This window comes from Fusarium tjaetaba (assembly GCF_013396195.1).
Source record: "Fusarium tjaetaba strain NRRL 66243 chromosome Unknown NRRL66243_c0000036, whole genome shotgun sequence".
Lineage (NCBI taxonomy): Eukaryota > Fungi > Ascomycota > Sordariomycetes > Hypocreales > Nectriaceae > Fusarium > Fusarium tjaetaba.
The window spans coordinates 26190-43648 of record NW_023501232.1 but is presented as its reverse complement, the minus strand read 5'-3'; the positions used below and the strand labels follow the sequence as shown (position 1 = coordinate 43648).

Below are 17459 nucleotides of genomic sequence, written 5' to 3'. Positions count from 1 at the left end.
TCTAGGGTAGTTTATGTTAATAAACCTAGTGAATAATGTTAATAGCAAGACTTCTAGATATGTCGAAAATTAATCAGCTGCTTTTCTCACAGACTGGCAGCTCTGTTTCGAACTACATTAAGTAAGCAATCGTTCCCCGAGGTTGCGCTGGCTTTCAGTAGTTATCACGACAGCAAGGGAAGTACATAAAGTTAAATAGTAGTTATCCAATTTAGTGCAAATACTAGGCAAAGTATCTAAAGCGAGATCATGCAATCGCATTGGCGTTTCAACGTAAACTAATGCTTTACATTCCTTCATCAACAGCTCGTGGTGACCCTTAATCGGCGATACTGCGGTTACTGTGGTCAGAGTCACTCGTCGAACAACTCCAGTCCGAATCTGCATCTGAGCTTTCTGTAACGTTGACATACGGATCAGGAGCATAAGTCCACAACCCAAGAAGTCTGCCCAGGCCAGTACCGATTGTTTCTGGGTCAGGAGACCATAAGTCGGAAAGTCGAAGCAGCTCCTCCATCTCGCAGTGAACTTGCTTCATAGTTGGAGGAGCACGAGAATGTGTCGATGAACTGTCAGAGGTAGTGAAGCTTGGTGGAGGACGGTTGCCACCAGGTCTCATACCTGGGGGAGGAGGCATATTAAGTGGCCTCATACCCGGACGGTTGAAAGTCGATGGACCACCGAATCCTGGGGGTGTTAGGGCACCAAAATTTTGAATCTTTAAAGCCATGCCGGGACGGCGTAGTGATTTCCATGCTTCAGGTAAAATGACGGTTCCCCCATCAGTGTAGAAAAAATACTTTCCCTCTTTGAGGATAAATGTCGCGGGGTATCCCAGGCTAAGACAAGAGAGTCTTTTGCGCAAAGACTGCAATTTAAATAAATCAGTAGGTGCTGAAAGCTTAATCATCTCCTTAACTCACATCCAGGTCCTTGCATGAAGCATACGGGAAGGTGAGCTTTCTACCAGAGTGTGGTTCAAAAACATAGATGGGCTCTATCTCGTTCCCGAGCCGGAAGAAAAGAGAGATGGAGGCATCAGCCTGAACAGCAGCCTCGGATATTGACATGGCAATCCAGGTTCGTTCCCTGGTGCTCGATTGGTTGGCAGCGTCGATAGCCTCGTCGATTCTTTGGCGGACACGTCCATCGAGCGAGTCATACTGCTCGAGGAGTTCTGGACGCTTTCTCCACCTGGGCTTGGAGGTCGCCTTGGACAGGGCGGATCTGACATGTTTGTCGTCAAGTTCAAGCCGCTTGAACGTCTGAGTTGACTTGCTGTTGGAACTGAAATGAGCGCCAAGATCGATTTGCCAAACCTCGATGTCTTGATCCTTCCATTCATCGTGAGATCCTGGCACGAAGCGTTTGATCCAGTTTCTGGTAGCAGTCATCAGACTCGTGCTGTGTTCTTTGATAGGCTCTTGATCGATTAGTGTTGGGTTTCTGGTGGTCTCAACATTTGTATCAGCCGCTACCTCAGTGTCCTTGGACAGATCCAACGCTGGGGTTTGAGTGACTGGCATGGTTTCGACAGGTTTGATCTCTTCAGCCTTTGTGTCAACCACGATCGTAGGTGTACTTGAAACGGTGCAAGCGCTGTTAACATCCGCGATGGAAACGTTGCTGGAAGGCAGTGCTGGAGTAATGATGGTCCATTTGGCCACCTTCTTGGACCAAAATCTGTAGTGGCCAGCTCGTTGAGTGGCCACTTGCCTTGCGAGGTGCCGGATTGTAAGCTCGGTCTCAAAGCTACCTGGGGCTCGGGTCTGTGCCCTAGTAGAAACATCACGTTAGCAGAAGTGGCATAGTAGGATGATCCCAGCCTACCGCATCTGGTGCTGCGCGATACAGCCCAAAAGATAACGCAGCGTCAGTTCAAACTTGAGTTGCATCAACCGGTGCCGAAAGTACCTGAGTTGAACCTCAAGTAACTTCCAAGACTCATAACGCCAGACAGTGGTGTGAGCGATGCAATGCAGATACTTTCCCGTTTCGTCCCGCGGGATCTCATTGATCTCCTTGTCGCCGACAATATTCTCTGTCTGCCGTACCAGCATGATCAAAATGCCGCTGTAGATCTTTTCGCACGTGACTGTCAGGCTCGTGATGTCGTCCAGGCATGGCTTTGTGAAGACATCTACATTTTCTTGGATAAGATCATCGACTTTTCTCAACGTCAAGGTAGTTGAGTTGATCAGATTGATTAGCTTGGGAAGCCTTTGCCGGGCTCTTCTGTTGGCTTCCGACTGTACTTGCAGGGAGCTTGCCAGACTGAGGCCAAGTTTGGCGACAGGCTCAATGTCGTTGGGAGTCATGGTTCAAAAGGGACTAATACGATGATAAGAAAGGAAGTGAGATTAGAAGATAGTTCGGTGTCTGGTTTTATTGAAATCAGACAGCGGGTTGAGAGCACGCCACTGTGTTGTTTCTTATCATTACCCCTCAATACGTGCATGAGTATAGCCAATCATCAAAAGTTGTTGGTTGCACTTTTGCCCTGCGTGACTCTAGGACTATTGAACAACGTGTCATACATAAGCCACCATTGAAACGATTGGTACCTTTGGTCACTAATCTGCTGCAGTAAGACGCATTTGGAAGAAATGTTGACCGCTTCTTGCGGGGTGAAACGTATCTCTACCATGATGATGAACTGAGTGTTTCCAGTCGCTAATCAGATGAGTAGATACTGTCATAGAATGGGCAATACCGCTACAGTTTTGAACAGAGTTTATGCAACTCGGTTGGGACCTCCACGTCTTGATCACACCCTTGTGCAACGTGCCGTCTCATTCTTTCCGAGACATAAGACGCTTCCTTTTGAACCAAAGACAGGTCATTTTTCCCGGCCCCCAACGTAAAGATCCTAGAGGGGCACTCACTTCAGGTTTTGGCTGTTAAGTATACGCGTATTGCATACTCCTTGTGGTGTCTTACTAGAAGCCTGCTACAGGAAGAGTTGTATCTGGTGCTACACGTCAACGCCACATGAAGCTACACTTATTGTCGATATCATCAAACGTGCCTGTAAATACGAGGTTTTCCTATGTTACCACGAGATCGGTTTACTGCTGCTTTGTCCACGGATCGCAGAATGTGATGATCATCAGGCTGAGCTATGACAATTTGTTGCATTGGACCGCTGTGCTCTCTTTGTTGTCTCCTCTCTCTTGTCCTGGTACTTATATTATACTTCAGAATTCAGTTAATGGTTGCACAGGTGCATGAGGAACAGATGAAAAGAGCAACGACTGCTTATTTTCAGTCAACCCCGACCTCAGACTTGCCACCATCTTCAATGTATATTATCTTGGCCTTTGAAACTGCCAATCCTTTCAACCTGTTCTGCTGACCAAGGCGGCGTGGCGGCGTTTAATTGGAGGTCAGTCCATCAGTTTTTCTTCAGCGTGGAGGGGTCCCAAGGTTATAGATAGGTCCAGATCACCCTTACCATCAGTCTGGAGAAAGTAGTATCAGATCTGACATTTCTTGCATAGTATCTCAGTATCTCATCAAAGACAGATCTCAGTCATACATTTACCAACACTATTCACCTTGCTGCCTATAGTCAACATGTGTAACGATAACGCCGGATGCACTGGGAATGTGACAACACATGTTACTTCCTGGGCCTATTGTACCGCAAAGGTCTACGACGCTTCATCAGCCCGGAATTATGTCGGCATTCGCCCTTCCCGGACTTGTGAAGCCCCTTTCGCGAAGACGTGGTGGGAGGAGTGCGACAGATTGCCAATGGTAACCCCGACGAAGACGACAAATTACAATGTCTGTCCTAGCCATCGGACAAGAATTGAATAGGTGAGTTTTCGGATACGGAGTTGAGAGGCTACAAGCGACCGCGCACAAATGCTAACAGTAAGTCAGCTCAGTGCAAGGCCATAGACGAGCACACATACTTCCCACAAGTGCGACCCGATGAGCGGGCCTTGGAGGTGAGGGCTGGGATGTCCTGTAGGAGGGATCTTTAGCAAGACCTATAAGAGAGAGAGATATTAAGCAAGTGTTGTTTTTGGAGATGTGATTGATGGGCTCCTTTATGCCTTAAGCATCTCGTACATCTCCTTGAGTTGATCTTCTGTTGGGTCAATGACCCCTTTATTCTCGGTTGGCGTTAAGGAAACCCCAATCCCGCTCAATAGTGTCAGTATCCAGACCCGTTATATATAACTTGCCAGATAGCTTAATGCGGACCTTACAGTTGGTCAATGATATTTTCTGTAGCCAGTCGCCATGCGTTATAGTCCAGTAGGCAATTGCAAGTTGGGGTTTAAGGTCATTAATAAAATTCTCCATCTTATATGGCCCAATCAAATCGCCTACTCAGCACATAGTAAGGTCATTTAAGCATATTCTTAAAGAAGGGCTATTTAGCAGTAAGAGATCTCACATAGCATCCAAAACTACAACAGCGCGGTTGAGATATATAGGTGCTATGGATTGACTCTCTAGATTATATTCCCTAGCTCCCAATCTGCATATCTTGAGAAGGTGCTTCTTTCAGGCTATGGCTACTAAATACACACTGTTGGCTCTGACAAGACACTGATGCCATAATGGTCTCGATTGAAGATCTCAACCGTGCTATTGACCTTGTCGATATGGCAGTGGAAGATACACCGCCTGGCCACGTTTATCGAGGTCGTTTTATTGGAAACCCCGCGATTTGGCTTTATAAACGATTCGAGGGCATCGGTTCTATTAATGATCTGGATCGCGCTATATGGGCTGCCGATATGGCTGTAGAGGCCGTATCAGATAATGCATCTCGACGGGTCAACTGCTTGAGTATTCTGGTAAATTGCCCCGGCAGGCGACACCAATAGACGGGTTCTAACGACGAATTTAAGAGTGTGATATCGGTTACTGAGCAATTCTTAGAGGGTCCAGTCTAAGAAATTAATAGTTAAAAATATTATATTTAAATAGTTATATGCCCTTTACAGGCAATCGCTCTGCTGGCAGACAGATGTATTGAGATTATTATAGCAGGATAGCTAAAACAGGGTCTTTTAAAACATAGTAACTTAGTAAAAGAACCTGGTGTAATTATAAAACTATACTAATTAGTTACTTATATGGTCTTAAAATACCCTCAGTCCATCTCCAGACTATTTCAGGCGCTTGTTTGTTCTGCAATTCATCAAGCACCTTATCGTTCCATGCAGGCTCGAGCGTTTCGCCAATGGAAAAGAGTGAACCGCTAGGTGTCCTGCTCAATGTCAAAACACTTTCCTGACTATCATTCGGCAGGACTCCCTTCCCACCATATGCTGCACTTGTACTCAGGTACAGACATCTTTCGCCAGCTTGCTCCGCAGTGGTGGACAGAAGCTTTAAGACTCTAGCGGCGATACCCATCAGCACAGTGCCGACCCAATTGTCCAGCCAGCCGCCGGCTCGGGAGTCTCGATTCTTCATCAAGTCCGTCCCAACGCCGCCTGGGAAGTGGTGGATCATGACAATGTCTTTGTTGGCGGGATCCTCGGCCAACTTGCGCATGGTGAGAGTCGTCATTGTCCCGACGTGCTTCAGGTAGCTCACGAGACCAAAATGCCCTGGTGCTTTGAGTGCCAGATCGTCGAGGAAGATGTCACTCGACTCTCTGCCCGCAGCGCAAATGTTGACTACGCGGGGGGTGTATGTTCTGGAGGGGTCTGCGGCAGCGGCGGAGAGTAGAGGTAGAAGCTGGGTGATGATGAGCATGCGACTGTAGTACCCGACGGCAGAAGCCTTTTCGATGCCTTCGCTTGTTTCTTGTAGAATGTTAATCGTGATATGAACGCGTACCAATCGTTTTCGCATGCAACGCACCTTGGCGTGGCCCCATGGGTAGGAAGCCAGTTGACAGAAGGATGAGGTCGACCTTCTCTTCACGGGCCTTGATTTCGTTGCAGAGGCGGCTCGTTTCAGCAAGCAGAGATATTTGTCCCTCGAGCCAAACAACTTCTGCCCGGGGATTGGACTGCCGAAGGCGGTCAATGAAAGGCTTTTGCGTGGCCCCGTTACGCCCTAGGACGTAGACTTTGATAGGTAAACCTAGGGACACGAGTTGGATCAGTGTGGCTTTGCCAATGCCCGCTGTCCCTCCCACCGATACTACAACGCTGGGCGCGACATCTGCTGTGATCCTCGAATTCGATGCTCTAATGTCCTTGAAAGCAACCATGGTGCTTGATATAGTCCAGATTGAAGGGCTTGCGGTTGATTTAGTAAGACAATAAAGTAAGGTTTTAGTACATTACTTAAACCAGGTAAAAGTCTGAGGTGTTGAGCGGGAAGTTTGGGTGCATGCAGGTGGGCATATAAAGGCATTTATTATAGCGTAATCCATGAAGATCATTGTGAAATTAAACTTTAAATTATTAAAAGCAGTATAACTAACCTATCAATTGCCGGACTAATGCCTTGATCCGCTCACTATGAAACTATAGCACTTTGTTTACCCTGAAACTCCGCAGGCAAGGGTGCCAGCTGATTCTTCCGCCTCCACTAACTCCGCAACTCCGCTAATTCAGTCAACGTTCTCCATCTCCTCGAGGGACCGAAGGCTTGTAGGGGCTTGAGTATGGAACCTCTTTATTACGCGGTCAATTGTGGCACACAAGGTACTATAAAGCAACAGTTCCGTACCGGGATCAATAGCCTGATTTTGAGGGCACTGTGGCCGATGCTCAGTTTCTCGACACTCCCCTCTTGCCCTTTGCATGGACTAGCTACAGCGCCAGATACAGCGATTCGAAAATCTGACTTCTTTAAAACGGCGTAATACAGGGCAACGGTGTGGCTCCCCAGGGATTGTTAGAGGCTGGACCTAATGCCATTGAGCTGTATATGCTCCCTGACGATCTACGGATGAGATGCAGAGAGAGATAAGAGCTATAGACTTTAAGATACTTTTAGAGATATTAGAAATAAAGTCTGTAATTATATATTACCTCTAGCTAATTAGAAAGATGCTCTATATAAGTAATAATTTATTGTCTAGTGGTTTTAGGTATTTTCCTATTATATATACTAATACATTGCTGTAGATATATATCTTTAGATCCTTAATAGACTTTAAGCGCTTTCTTATAAGCAGGAGCAAAACCCTTAAGTATAAAATATTTTATTAGTAATTAACTAATAGAAGGCTTAAAAGAGATTTAATATATTATTAATACTTAAAGGAAAACTATTTAGAAAATATATTATATCTAGGCTTTAGCTAGTCAGGAATTCTACTATTGCCAAATACCCTTCAAGTAGCTTTCCGCAGTAGTAAACTCAAAGTCGGGTAGGAGCTTGTTCCACTCATCCGATACAGTCCACACGCCCCTCTTAAGGGAGGCCATGGTTTCTACAAGGAGTCCTTGAGACACCGGCTCCCTCATCTCTACGGGAAGCGAATGGTGTGTTACCAAAGGATACCAGGAAGTCGTAACGGTCCGAGTCTTCAGATCCTCGTCGGAGAGCTTTTCCACTTTGAACGGGCCTTGGACCATGTTAGCAGATATATAAAGATTATCATGTCCAGTATCTTTCGTACCTCGGAGCTTCTCGCCCAGGGCAATAAGCTCGGAAAGAGTGAATGCCGTCCCTTGCATGCCACCACGAGTAGGCCATACCCCGTCGTATTCCAAGGCCTGGGCTACAAGTCGGGACATGTCCCGAACAGTGGTCAAGGTGATTGGAGCATCGTCGCCGTCCGGAATGATGGCCCTGCGATTCTGGAAATCGGCGAACATGCGAGATGTATTGAAATGCTTTGTTGTGGAGTGTGGATAGCCGAAGTAATCTGTAAAGACGCCTGGCTGGAACAGGCAGTACTCAATCTTCTATTGGTCGCAATTAGACGGTCTAATTAACGGAAGCAAATGAATTACAGATGCATACCTGCTGGTCCGAGTTGACTTCTTCCAGATATTTCCGGACCTCATCCTTGTACTGATAATGAGCGATCCCACTATTGCTCGCACTGAAAGGAGTACTATTAGCTTCATTCGGAGGATACAGTCTTGACGAAGGCACTCACGAAGCCCACTCCGAGGGGGCAAATCTTCTAACGCCAGCCTCAATGGCAGCATCGATAAGCTTCTTGTGCAATTCGAGGGCTTCATTCTGATCAAACATTGCCAAAAAGGAGAGCACCGTATCAATGCCCTTCACTGCATCAACGAGCGCGGATTTGTCATTGTAGTCTACTTGTCTCCAGGTAACGCTTTTGGGCAAGTCTGCAGCCTGGGCCTAAGTAATATAGTAATTAACATCAAAGGCGTCATGACCGATCGTGGTGGCTTACCCCGCGGCTCAGTATAACTATGTCGTAGGAGCCTCTGGCAAGGATCTCATCAACGACTTCACGTCCGATACCTGATCTTTGTAAGTATGTCGCCTACTGATTGGGTGTCTAATTAAGTACTTACTTCCAGAGCCGCCCACGACTGCAACTTTCTTTACTGCCATTTTGGAGTTCTTCTCTGCTGGTTGTTATAGATATCTTAAAGGTATTACGAAGTAGGCAGGAAGGCTTATATCATGCAGGGCATATCTTTAAAGCAGATACTGCAGATATTTATAACTCATAGATAAACAACTGAATGCGGATTTTCAGTAAACTTTGCGGAATTTGTAGCTATCTCGGGGTGTTTGAAGACACCGACATTACAGAACGGGTTTAGAGTGCGGAGTTCACGCGTTTACCCTGCTCTATCGGCGACAAGGCTAACACAAGCTTATATCTGTAAAAAACAGTCGAGGCCAAAGCGCACAATACATAATTATGGCATGGAATTGAAACGGGTTTATTGTAAAAGGGTTTATGCATCGCTCTATACTTGTATGCTATCAATCAGCAGGTTATCGTCATGAACGCTTACTCCCCGACCTATGAAGCCTGGTTCGCATGTCTGATGTCTCTTTAACTTGCAAGAAAAACGGCGTTATTAAGATAAAGTAAGAATCGCTTCATTCAACAGATGTCCGCTGGTAGTTTTTCTGCATCTGACTCTATTAAGCATCTACCGATGGGTTTGTAGTGTAGCTAGGTGGTGCGCCTATAATGATAACTTCAAGCGATGTCTCAGCAATCTAAAATTCATTAGCAGCGTTCACTTTTTGCAGACCTCTAAACATACCTGGGTCATCTCGCTTCCGCCTATAGATATCCCGACCGAAATGCGAAGCCAATGCGTCGTGTCCAGCACGCACGACTTGCATGTTGGCAATGCATCCATGAACAGGTAATGTCCCCAGGTTCCTAAGTCCACCTCAAAGTGCTCTCTGTCGACAGGGAACAGCCCTTGCAAGTTCCAGCCGCTCCGTGTCTCGGTCACTGTCTTTGTGACCAAACCGGCTTTGGCTTCTACACAGCTATCTAACTACGCTTCAACACTGCGGATGTAGATATTATCGCTGGCGATTAACTCTGACGGAGTATGCAGGACTAACTGTATCGTCGTAGGCCGCCCTGGGGTCAAGATAGGCGGTGATGGAAGCAACACCTAGAGTTGCAGCGTAGGTTCATATTGAGGCAGGCACTCATCAGATCGTGATCGATGCCTGAGACGCCTTGGCTAGCCAGAGCTTTGTATAGCTTTAGACATAGCTTGCTTGCAGAGATTGACCCGATATTCGACGATGGTAAGACAGGTATCGAAGGTTCTGACTCGAACTAAATAACTTGGCGGAGGGTTTTGAGTCTCGATACATGACAGAGGAGATGGTGTTTGACGGTTACGATCATGGCGTATTCGACCTTGACTGTATACCCTGAGGATGATCTCTTGAGTGAAGGTGGTAGCTGGCAGCGGCATTGACAGCGGCTGCTTGGGAATGTAAAGTTAAATGGAGCATAGTAATCGGCGTCATGATTTTAACTCGGTGGATTTAAGGTCGAGCTTTTCGTGGCCAGTATGATCTGCTTGGACTGTTGGAACAGTTACCATCCTTTTAGCACAAATTACCGAGTCTCGGGTTGGCTACTTACTGTGTGCACAACATGATCTGACTTGTTGCATGAAGAACCTGTGTACACAGAAGAAGATGTTCCAACGTTTTGACGCTTGTTGGACTGTAAACTTAGTTTACCTAGGTGCGCCCGCATTCAGTGTCAGGGCATAGAGTTTATCATGCTGTTAAGAAGACCCAAATTGAAGCTCGGCAGTGATCTCGGATGACTCTTTGAGTCTGTGGCCCCAGGTGAGCAACTCTCCCCGTACACGATCGTCTGGGTGATAGGAGTGTGCATTAGCATTTGCTTCAAGGACTAGCTCAAAGCGCATGGCTTGGGTGAAGGGATGGAGATGACTGAGTATATAATAGGCCTAAGATGGCGAATAACTTGAGAGAAAATGTTGCTCAGTATAGCTGAGCATTTGCATGGCGGAGGTCCATCATGTTCAAGTATAAAACAAGTCCTTGGATCTGGTGATGGTGGTCTCAAGCCTGATGAGACGGATAGCATTTCAGATGCAGCCGGAACTGAAGGAAAGTCGGAAGCCCAGATGTCAAGGTTTTGACATGACCTTCAATCAGAATTTCTCTTTTATGTAATGGAATTGAAGCTTACCAGGATCCGTCGCTCCAACTCCAATCCAACAGGTGCCTTCTTTCTTGTCACGATGTATGCATAATACGCAGGGCTGCACTTTTAACTTCCCATTCCAGTAAAGCACAAACACCAAACCCAATAAGATACATCGAAATTAATAATTCGTAATATCATAAGTTGAGAATCTCCGTGCACGCCATACAACCGGAGAAACACCAACAACAGATACTCGGATAACTCGGATCAGGCGGCTATACCGCCTACAACCCCACATGGAACAAAAAGAACAAGTATCCGGCTTCTAGCCGCTGTATCAGCACAGAATACACTCCATCAATTTAACCTCGCATATCATGGCAGACGCATCTCCCCGGGTCGGCTTTAAGCGGAAGCGCGTCGCCAAGGCGTGCCATAAATGCCGGTCTATGAAATCCAAGGCAAGCTTACCTGGTCTATCTTATCTATCTGTTACTTGGTATTGATGTGTTAGTGTGATGGGAAATGGCCCGAGTGCAGTCGCTGCAAGGGCTACGGGTATGATTGTGTCTATGCAGCTGGGGGGAGGGCAAAGAGGCGGCAGGAGGCTTCTACTGATGATGGTTCGTTGGATAGTGCTGTGCAAGGACATGGAGATTTGCGTGAGGCGATAAGACAGTATGAGTCGTTATTGGACATGGTGGTATCGAAGCTGCCTACACCTCAACATCGGGAAGATGCTTCTTCGGTGTTGGCTTGTATGAAAGCCGCTGACAGAGCCTTGTCCAACATCGATACGACTACCCTTACGACGAGGCTAACGACAACCTTGACTGGCTCTGATACTCTTGCTTTCCGTCTGCAGGTCAGTCAGGCTGAGAGATATCTTGGTAAAGTGAGCGACGTGTGCTTCTTCAACCTGGTCAAGCGGGTATTGCAGGCCCAGCCTGGCTCTTCAGACTCAGACCAACGAGTTGACAGCTACGAGCAAGTCGACGACATTGCGTCTCCGAGCGTCAATGTCATGCCCGGTAGAGTCGTTGAGCTGCCGAGTCGTGAGGCGGCGAAAGCTTTTGCTGATGTGTACTTTTCTACTGTACATCTGGCGTTTCCGTTTATTCCGCAGTCGCTGTTTATGAGATCGCTTGATCAAGCGTTGGATTCGTCGGATGATTGTTCTCTGGATAATACCAGGCTGGCACTTATATGTAAGTTATAGCCATTGTTGTCATTCGAGGTTCGTTACTGATCTTAGCTATGGATAGATGTTATTTGCGCCATTGGAGCTTACTACACCAGTATACCTGGTGAACAAATTGGGGCAAATAAGTGTCATGAAGTATACTTCCTTCAGGCACGGCACTCTCTCTAGCTCTACCTGCAGGGGCAGACCGATCGATGCACCATGTGTCTCTGCTCTTGGCCCAATGCTTTTACATGTTAGCAGTCTGCCGAACAGACAGGTAAGTCCGTCCAATGTCATTCCACTTATGTGTAGTTGACCTGGTAGCTGTTGGGCAACGCTGGGTCAAACCGTTCGTATGGCCCAGAGCATTGGGTTACACGTCGAACAGAACGATCCCCAGAGACTCAAAGGGCCAGGCCGATTACTTGTCGAGCGACGGCGGCGGATCTGGTACCGCATATACGTCCTAGATCGCCTCATCTCTCTACAACTGGGACGACCACCAGCGATCCATGAAGACTACTGCCATGTTCCGCTGCCGTCTAGGCTTGGCGATTCCGACATCGATTGGGACGGTGATGAGTTTCCGACAATGTTTGAGGGGCCTTCTGTTGGCGATTACCATCTAGAACTCATCTCCTTCTCCAAGATCGTCAGTCAGGTCCTTCGAGATCTTTACAGCCCGAGAGCTGGTCAGAATTTGACAAGTGATCTGTTTAATACCAAGGAACTCGATGTCAAGCTCATACAATGGAAGCAATCGCTGCCTAGAACATTGCGATTCGACTTGGGACATGCTTTTGACAAGTCCTTCATCTTTAAGCGCCAGGTACGGACCCATCAGAATTAATAGCCACTGGTCAATGCTAACATACAGAAGCGAAGCATGTTGGCTATTAAGTATCACCATCTACGCGCTCTCATTCACAGACCATACCTCTGCTACCCCATCATGCGTAATCTCGATGACGAGACCGAAATTGCACTCAGCCAGCCAAACTGGGCCCTTGTGAGCATGTATGAAAAGGTATGCATCGCCGAGGCACGCGAGACAGCACGTCTACTGCACTGTATCTCATGCGAGAAAGATTTGGTGCAGGAATTTCCCTGGTGGCAGATGATTTCATGTTTGATCTGCGCAGGGTCTATCTTGGTTGTCTCAAGCATTTTTAGTCAGCAGACGGGTGATGCGTTGGATGGCTTCGACGCTGATGGTATTTCTGATGATGCGGAGACTTGTTTGAGGGTGTTTGAGGCTTTGAGTGTTAATTCGAAGGGTGCGAGGATTGCGAGGGATATGATGGAGGGGCTGAAAGAGTGCGGGTTGAGATGGAGTATGTGCACGCGTTTCTTTTCTTGGAGGCGATGCTGACAGTTGTTATAGGAGACGCGACCATGGCATCAGGGCCTGAGCCACCTTATGCTGCACTTCCAGCATCTCATACAGCCTTGGCAACTAGAGGCCACATTCCAAGTCTAGATGGACAGGACGCGTCCTTATCATATTTCTCGTTCACGACTCCAAGCGCCTGGCCCGCGGAGATTGTCGATTCCATGGCGTGGTCGGTTCAATTCTTTGGCGCCGTTCATCTGGGGAGTAACGCGCACCTAAGATGGCTGGTATCCTCCCTGCTGCGTTGAAGAGGATGGGGTAGAGTCTTGTTCACCGCACTGTGAATCATCAAGTGAGATGAGAACGGATTGCTACAGTCAAGTCTCCGATGGCGACGGGATCATGAGATATAGTACACATGCTGAAAGTGGCTTATTGAGCCAGTGGCTGCAACGGTAGTGTTTTTTTCGCGTTTTGTGATAACGCGACGCGACTTGTCCTCGGTGGGGATATACGCCAATCCAATTAGACAGCTCGTAGCTTTAGATTATAAGAAGTTATAGGGTAGTTAAATAAATCTTGAAATCAATTAACTATCAAGCGTTGTATACCATTTTATACAAATACTAAGTTAGTACATGTCCTTGGTAACTGAATAATAATCTTCTTGTTATTAATTACTTAAGTTATCTTCAGTTTCATTGTACCGATAATGTAAATATGTGACTCCTCTCTTGTTTACTTCTGGTTTACCCCCCTTCAGCTCAATCAAGGACCTCAACCGAGGCAAAGCTCAACAGCCACGGAATAAATGACAAGCTATCCGATTGCATCACAATTGGATATCACACCGCTACAGCACGCAATAACCATAATCCTGTTTTGCACACACTCGACAGCTCGGCAATACCAGTCAAACACCTCGTGGCCATGCCGACAAGCTGAAATGATGCAATCCCCATTCGTAGCGCATGCGGCTGAACGAGTCCAGACCAGGGAAATAGCGACAAAGACGTAATCCCAGCGGAGATCATACGTTGCACAATTAATGATCGAAGATGTCCAGGGAGCTAGTTATGTGGATGACGGAATGGCGTACAGCTCTTGACCCAACGCGGTAAGGTCGACAGGGATCTCGCTGTCCAAAGCTGGGAAACCCAGATGTCAATCAACGATTTGGCTGCACCCCACACGATCTGTTAGTTCCCGTGGCGGTCATAATGATGTCGACGACGTAGGTAAGTCGAGCTGGCCTTGCTTGGGGATGAAGTGAAGTGGTATATGAGGTCGGTGAACAGTCTCATTTAGTAAAATTCATCATCAAACGCTCACGACTCAATAACAAAACAACATCTAATAATCCACTCTTGATACCCATACCCTAAAACAAACACTACATAACATTCACAATGAGCAGTCTGGGCGCAAAGATCAAGGACATCCTCCACTCCGACGAGTCCAAGGACACCACCACAGAGACATCTCACCATCCCCCAGGATCATTCCCCACAGAAGAAATGGAGCCCAGCGAAACACACCAAGGCTACTCCAAGGGATACGAGCACAACAAGCTTCACAAGGCCGATGACCCTCGAGGCCATGCACACAAGGACTCTGGTGTTGGCTTCACTGAGTCCAACGATCCTACCTCCTACAAGCCCTCCAACGAGCCAATTTCCGAGCGACGCGACGATCCTCTAGACAGAACCACTACAACCGCTGGCACTGCGGCTACAGGTACTACAGCCGCTGGAGGTCTGGGTGACACCAGCAAGATCCCCGCTACCGAGAGCTCCACTGGTGCTGCTGCACCCTCTACCCAGGACCATCCCTACTGGGGTGATCTTCCTAGCGGAGGCGTTCACAACACAGTCATCGGCCACGGCAGCCCTGAAGATGAGAATGCACGTCATCGGGCTGTTCACTCTGGCGCGACAGAGCCAACTCGAACGGCTGGTACTCTCGAGAGCGGAACATTCCTCCACCGAAACGATCGCGACACTACATCCTCTACTACCGACCCCATCGATGCGCAGCGAACTACTCAAGAGAACCCCAGCCAAACATCTGGCTCTCGCTTCAATGAGAGCTTAGCTGGTGCTGGAGCCGCTGGCGCTGGTGCATTGGGTGCTCACGAGCTTAACAAGCGCCGCCACGACGATGATACCCAAACACCAAGCAAGGTCGACCAAACCACCGATAAGTCTCACGACGAACACAAGGACCGATCATTCCCTCTTCTCGGTAAGGATCACAAGGAGAAGGAGGCTCACCACAAGGACAAGGAGACGCATCACAAAGAGGACAAGCACGCTAAAGAACCCAAGGAGAGCAAGCTCGGCGCTCTCTTCCATCGCAAGGATAAGACAGAGACGGAGGCCAAGGCCGAGCAGGAGGCTGATCAGGAGCGACATGGTCATTCAAAGCCTGCTCTAGCCGCTGCTGGAGCTGCTTGGGGTGCCAACACTGCTGGACGGGGTCATGATGACAAGACTCAGCGTGATGTGACTGATACTCGGGGTGCGACGCAGTATCCTGCTTCGGGACTGGACTCTACCAGGGATTATAGCACACAGCCTACTGGTACTACCCAGCAGGATAGTTCGCATCGAGGCGCTGGTCTTGCGACTGGTGCTGCTGCGGGTGTTGGAGCTGGCGCTTTGGCGTCGCATTATGCTCAGCGCTCTGACAATGATCGAACTGGTCCTACCGGAACTGGCTACGACTCCCAGAGCTACAATCCCTCTGGCACTTCTACCAGAGACCCTACTGCTCAGACATACCAGCAACAGGGTTCTCACGGTGACCACAGCCTCGCGAAGGGTACTGCAGCTGGTCTAGGCGCTGGAACGCTTGCTTCTCACTCCGGACAGCACTCTAGCTCTAACCAGCCTTCAACCCTTGGCTCCTCCTCAGCATATGGTGCTCAGCCAGACCAACCCGCCAACTTCTCTCACAAGGATCCTGTTGGTCAGACTTCTCAGCATGACTCTCACCACGGTGCGGGACTCGCTGCTGGTACTGCCGCTGGTCTTGGTGCTGGTGCTCTTGCTTCGCGATCTGGTCGTGAGCACGAAACTACTGGTCAGCACACTGGTCTTAACTCGAACCGTGGTTTGGAGTCGCAGGGCAACCAGTCTGCTTATAGTTCTAGCATCCCTACATCTCAATATGAGCAGCATGATTCCCACCGTGGTGCTGGCCTCGCTGCCGGTACCGCTGCTGGCCTTGGTGCTGGTGCCTTGGCTTCTCGATCTGGACGTGAGCATGAGACTACTGGTCAATCGGGACTTGACTCCAGCCGAGGTCTTTCATCGCAGACTACTGAGCCTGGATACAGCTCTGCCAACCCTACCTCCCAGCACCAGCAGGACAACTCTCATCACGGTGCAGGTCTAGCTACAGGTGCTGCTGCCGGACTTGGTGCCGGAGCCCTGGCGTCTCGATCCGGTCGCGACCATCACTCTGAGCAGCCTAGTGGTCTTGACTCTAGCCGAGGCTTTGAGCCTCAGACCACTCAACCTACTTCCACTTCTACTCGCGACCCTACCTCTCAGTCCTACCAACAGGAGGGATCTCACCGAGGAGCTGGACTTGCAACCGGTGCTGCTGCAGGTCTTGGAGCTGGAGCTCTTGCTTCGCATGAGTCCAACAAGCGTGATGAGGACCGTTACTTGAGCAATGATGGTTCTCGAACAGCTCAGCCTGGTGCTACTGGCACCGGCGCTGGCCTCGGAACCTCTTCCTCTGCCTTCGACAGCTCTCACCACGGGCCCTCCCGACAGTCAGAGCACTCCCAGCGCTCAACCGGTTCTCACCACTCCACCCTCGCCGAAAATGCTAACGCTGGAAAGTACAACACCCTCGCATCCGGCACACCCTCTGGCGTAGCCTACGACGTCGACGTCTCCACCAGCCGCTCTTCTCAGCAGCCTTCATCTACCCAGAAGGATGACAGTCACTTCGGTACCAAGGCAGCTGGTCTAGGTGCCGCAGCCGCCGGGGCCGGTACCGCAGCTGTTGTGTCCCGCAACAAGGATGAGAAGCCTGTTGAGGACAAGATTCGCGAGGAGCCTGAGACTGAGCGTAAGGTTGATCAGACTGAGTCTCACAGACCTATCACTGGTGCTGTTGCGCCGCAGGTTGGAACGAACAAGCCTGTTATTCACAAGTGTGAGAAGTGTGGTGAGGATAATGACATTAGCAAGTACTTTACTTCCAACTCTGGAAAGATTTGAGGATTGGTATGGGATATGGGATAAGCATACGATTATGAGGCATGCTTGTATTTAGCTATTTATGGAGTTCAGCAATACGATGATTCCAATTTGTTTATGATGAATCTTCTACATAACTTTCGAAGTTTCCGTGAAATTAGTCTGACGATATCCTAACTTGCCAAATGGTTG

The 17459-nt window shown here is 48.5% G+C and overlaps 6 protein-coding genes across 6 annotated transcripts; 3 read left to right on the top strand and 3 right to left on the bottom strand.

Annotated features, from left to right (window-relative positions):
• Positions 1-319: 319 nt before the first annotated feature.
• FTJAE_2037 (uncharacterized protein) lies at positions 320-2318 on the bottom strand (the record flags this gene model as incomplete). Its single annotated transcript, XM_037348189.1, has 3 exons — positions 320-868; positions 924-1776; positions 1831-2318. 3 exons carry the CDS (start codon positions 2316-2318, stop codon positions 320-322), a joined length of 1890 nt encoding a protein of 629 aa, XP_037210851.1.
• Positions 2319-4577: 2259 nt separating this feature from the next.
• Positions 4578-4891, top strand: FTJAE_2036 (TPR; the record flags this gene model as incomplete). Its single annotated transcript, XM_037348188.1, has 2 exons — positions 4578-4817; positions 4874-4891. 2 exons carry the CDS (start codon positions 4578-4580, stop codon positions 4889-4891), a joined length of 258 nt encoding a protein of 85 aa, XP_037210850.1.
• A 200-nt stretch (positions 4892-5091) lies between these two features.
• FTJAE_2035 (short-chain dehydrogenase) lies at positions 5092-6190 on the bottom strand (the record flags this gene model as incomplete). The annotated part of the gene is made up of 2 exons (XM_037348187.1): positions 5092-5777; positions 5836-6190. 2 exons carry the CDS (start codon positions 6188-6190, stop codon positions 5092-5094), a joined length of 1041 nt encoding a protein of 346 aa, XP_037210849.1.
• A 1057-nt stretch (positions 6191-7247) lies between these two features.
• Positions 7248-8469, bottom strand: FTJAE_2034 (uncharacterized protein; the record flags this gene model as incomplete). The annotated part of the gene is made up of 6 exons (XM_037348186.1): positions 7248-7498; positions 7553-7841; positions 7900-7981; positions 8039-8250; positions 8306-8376; positions 8430-8469. 6 exons carry the CDS (start codon positions 8467-8469, stop codon positions 7248-7250), a joined length of 945 nt encoding a protein of 314 aa, XP_037210848.1.
• Positions 8470-11228: 2759 nt separating this feature from the next.
• Positions 11229-13358, top strand: FTJAE_2033 (transcriptional activator acu-15; the record flags this gene model as incomplete). Its single annotated transcript, XM_037348185.1, has 5 exons — positions 11229-11739; positions 11886-11994; positions 12042-12546; positions 12598-13051; positions 13102-13358. The coding sequence occupies 5 exons, from the start codon at positions 11229-11231 to the stop codon at positions 13356-13358; spliced, it is 1836 nt and encodes a 611-aa protein (XP_037210847.1).
• Positions 13359-14459: 1101 nt separating this feature from the next.
• On the top strand, positions 14460-17288 carry FTJAE_2032 (uncharacterized protein; the record flags this gene model as incomplete). The annotated part of the gene is made up of 1 exon (XM_037348184.1): positions 14460-17288. The coding sequence occupies one exon, from the start codon at positions 14460-14462 to the stop codon at positions 17286-17288; it is 2829 nt and encodes a 942-aa protein (XP_037210846.1).
• Between the last annotated feature and the right edge of the window lie 171 nt (positions 17289-17459).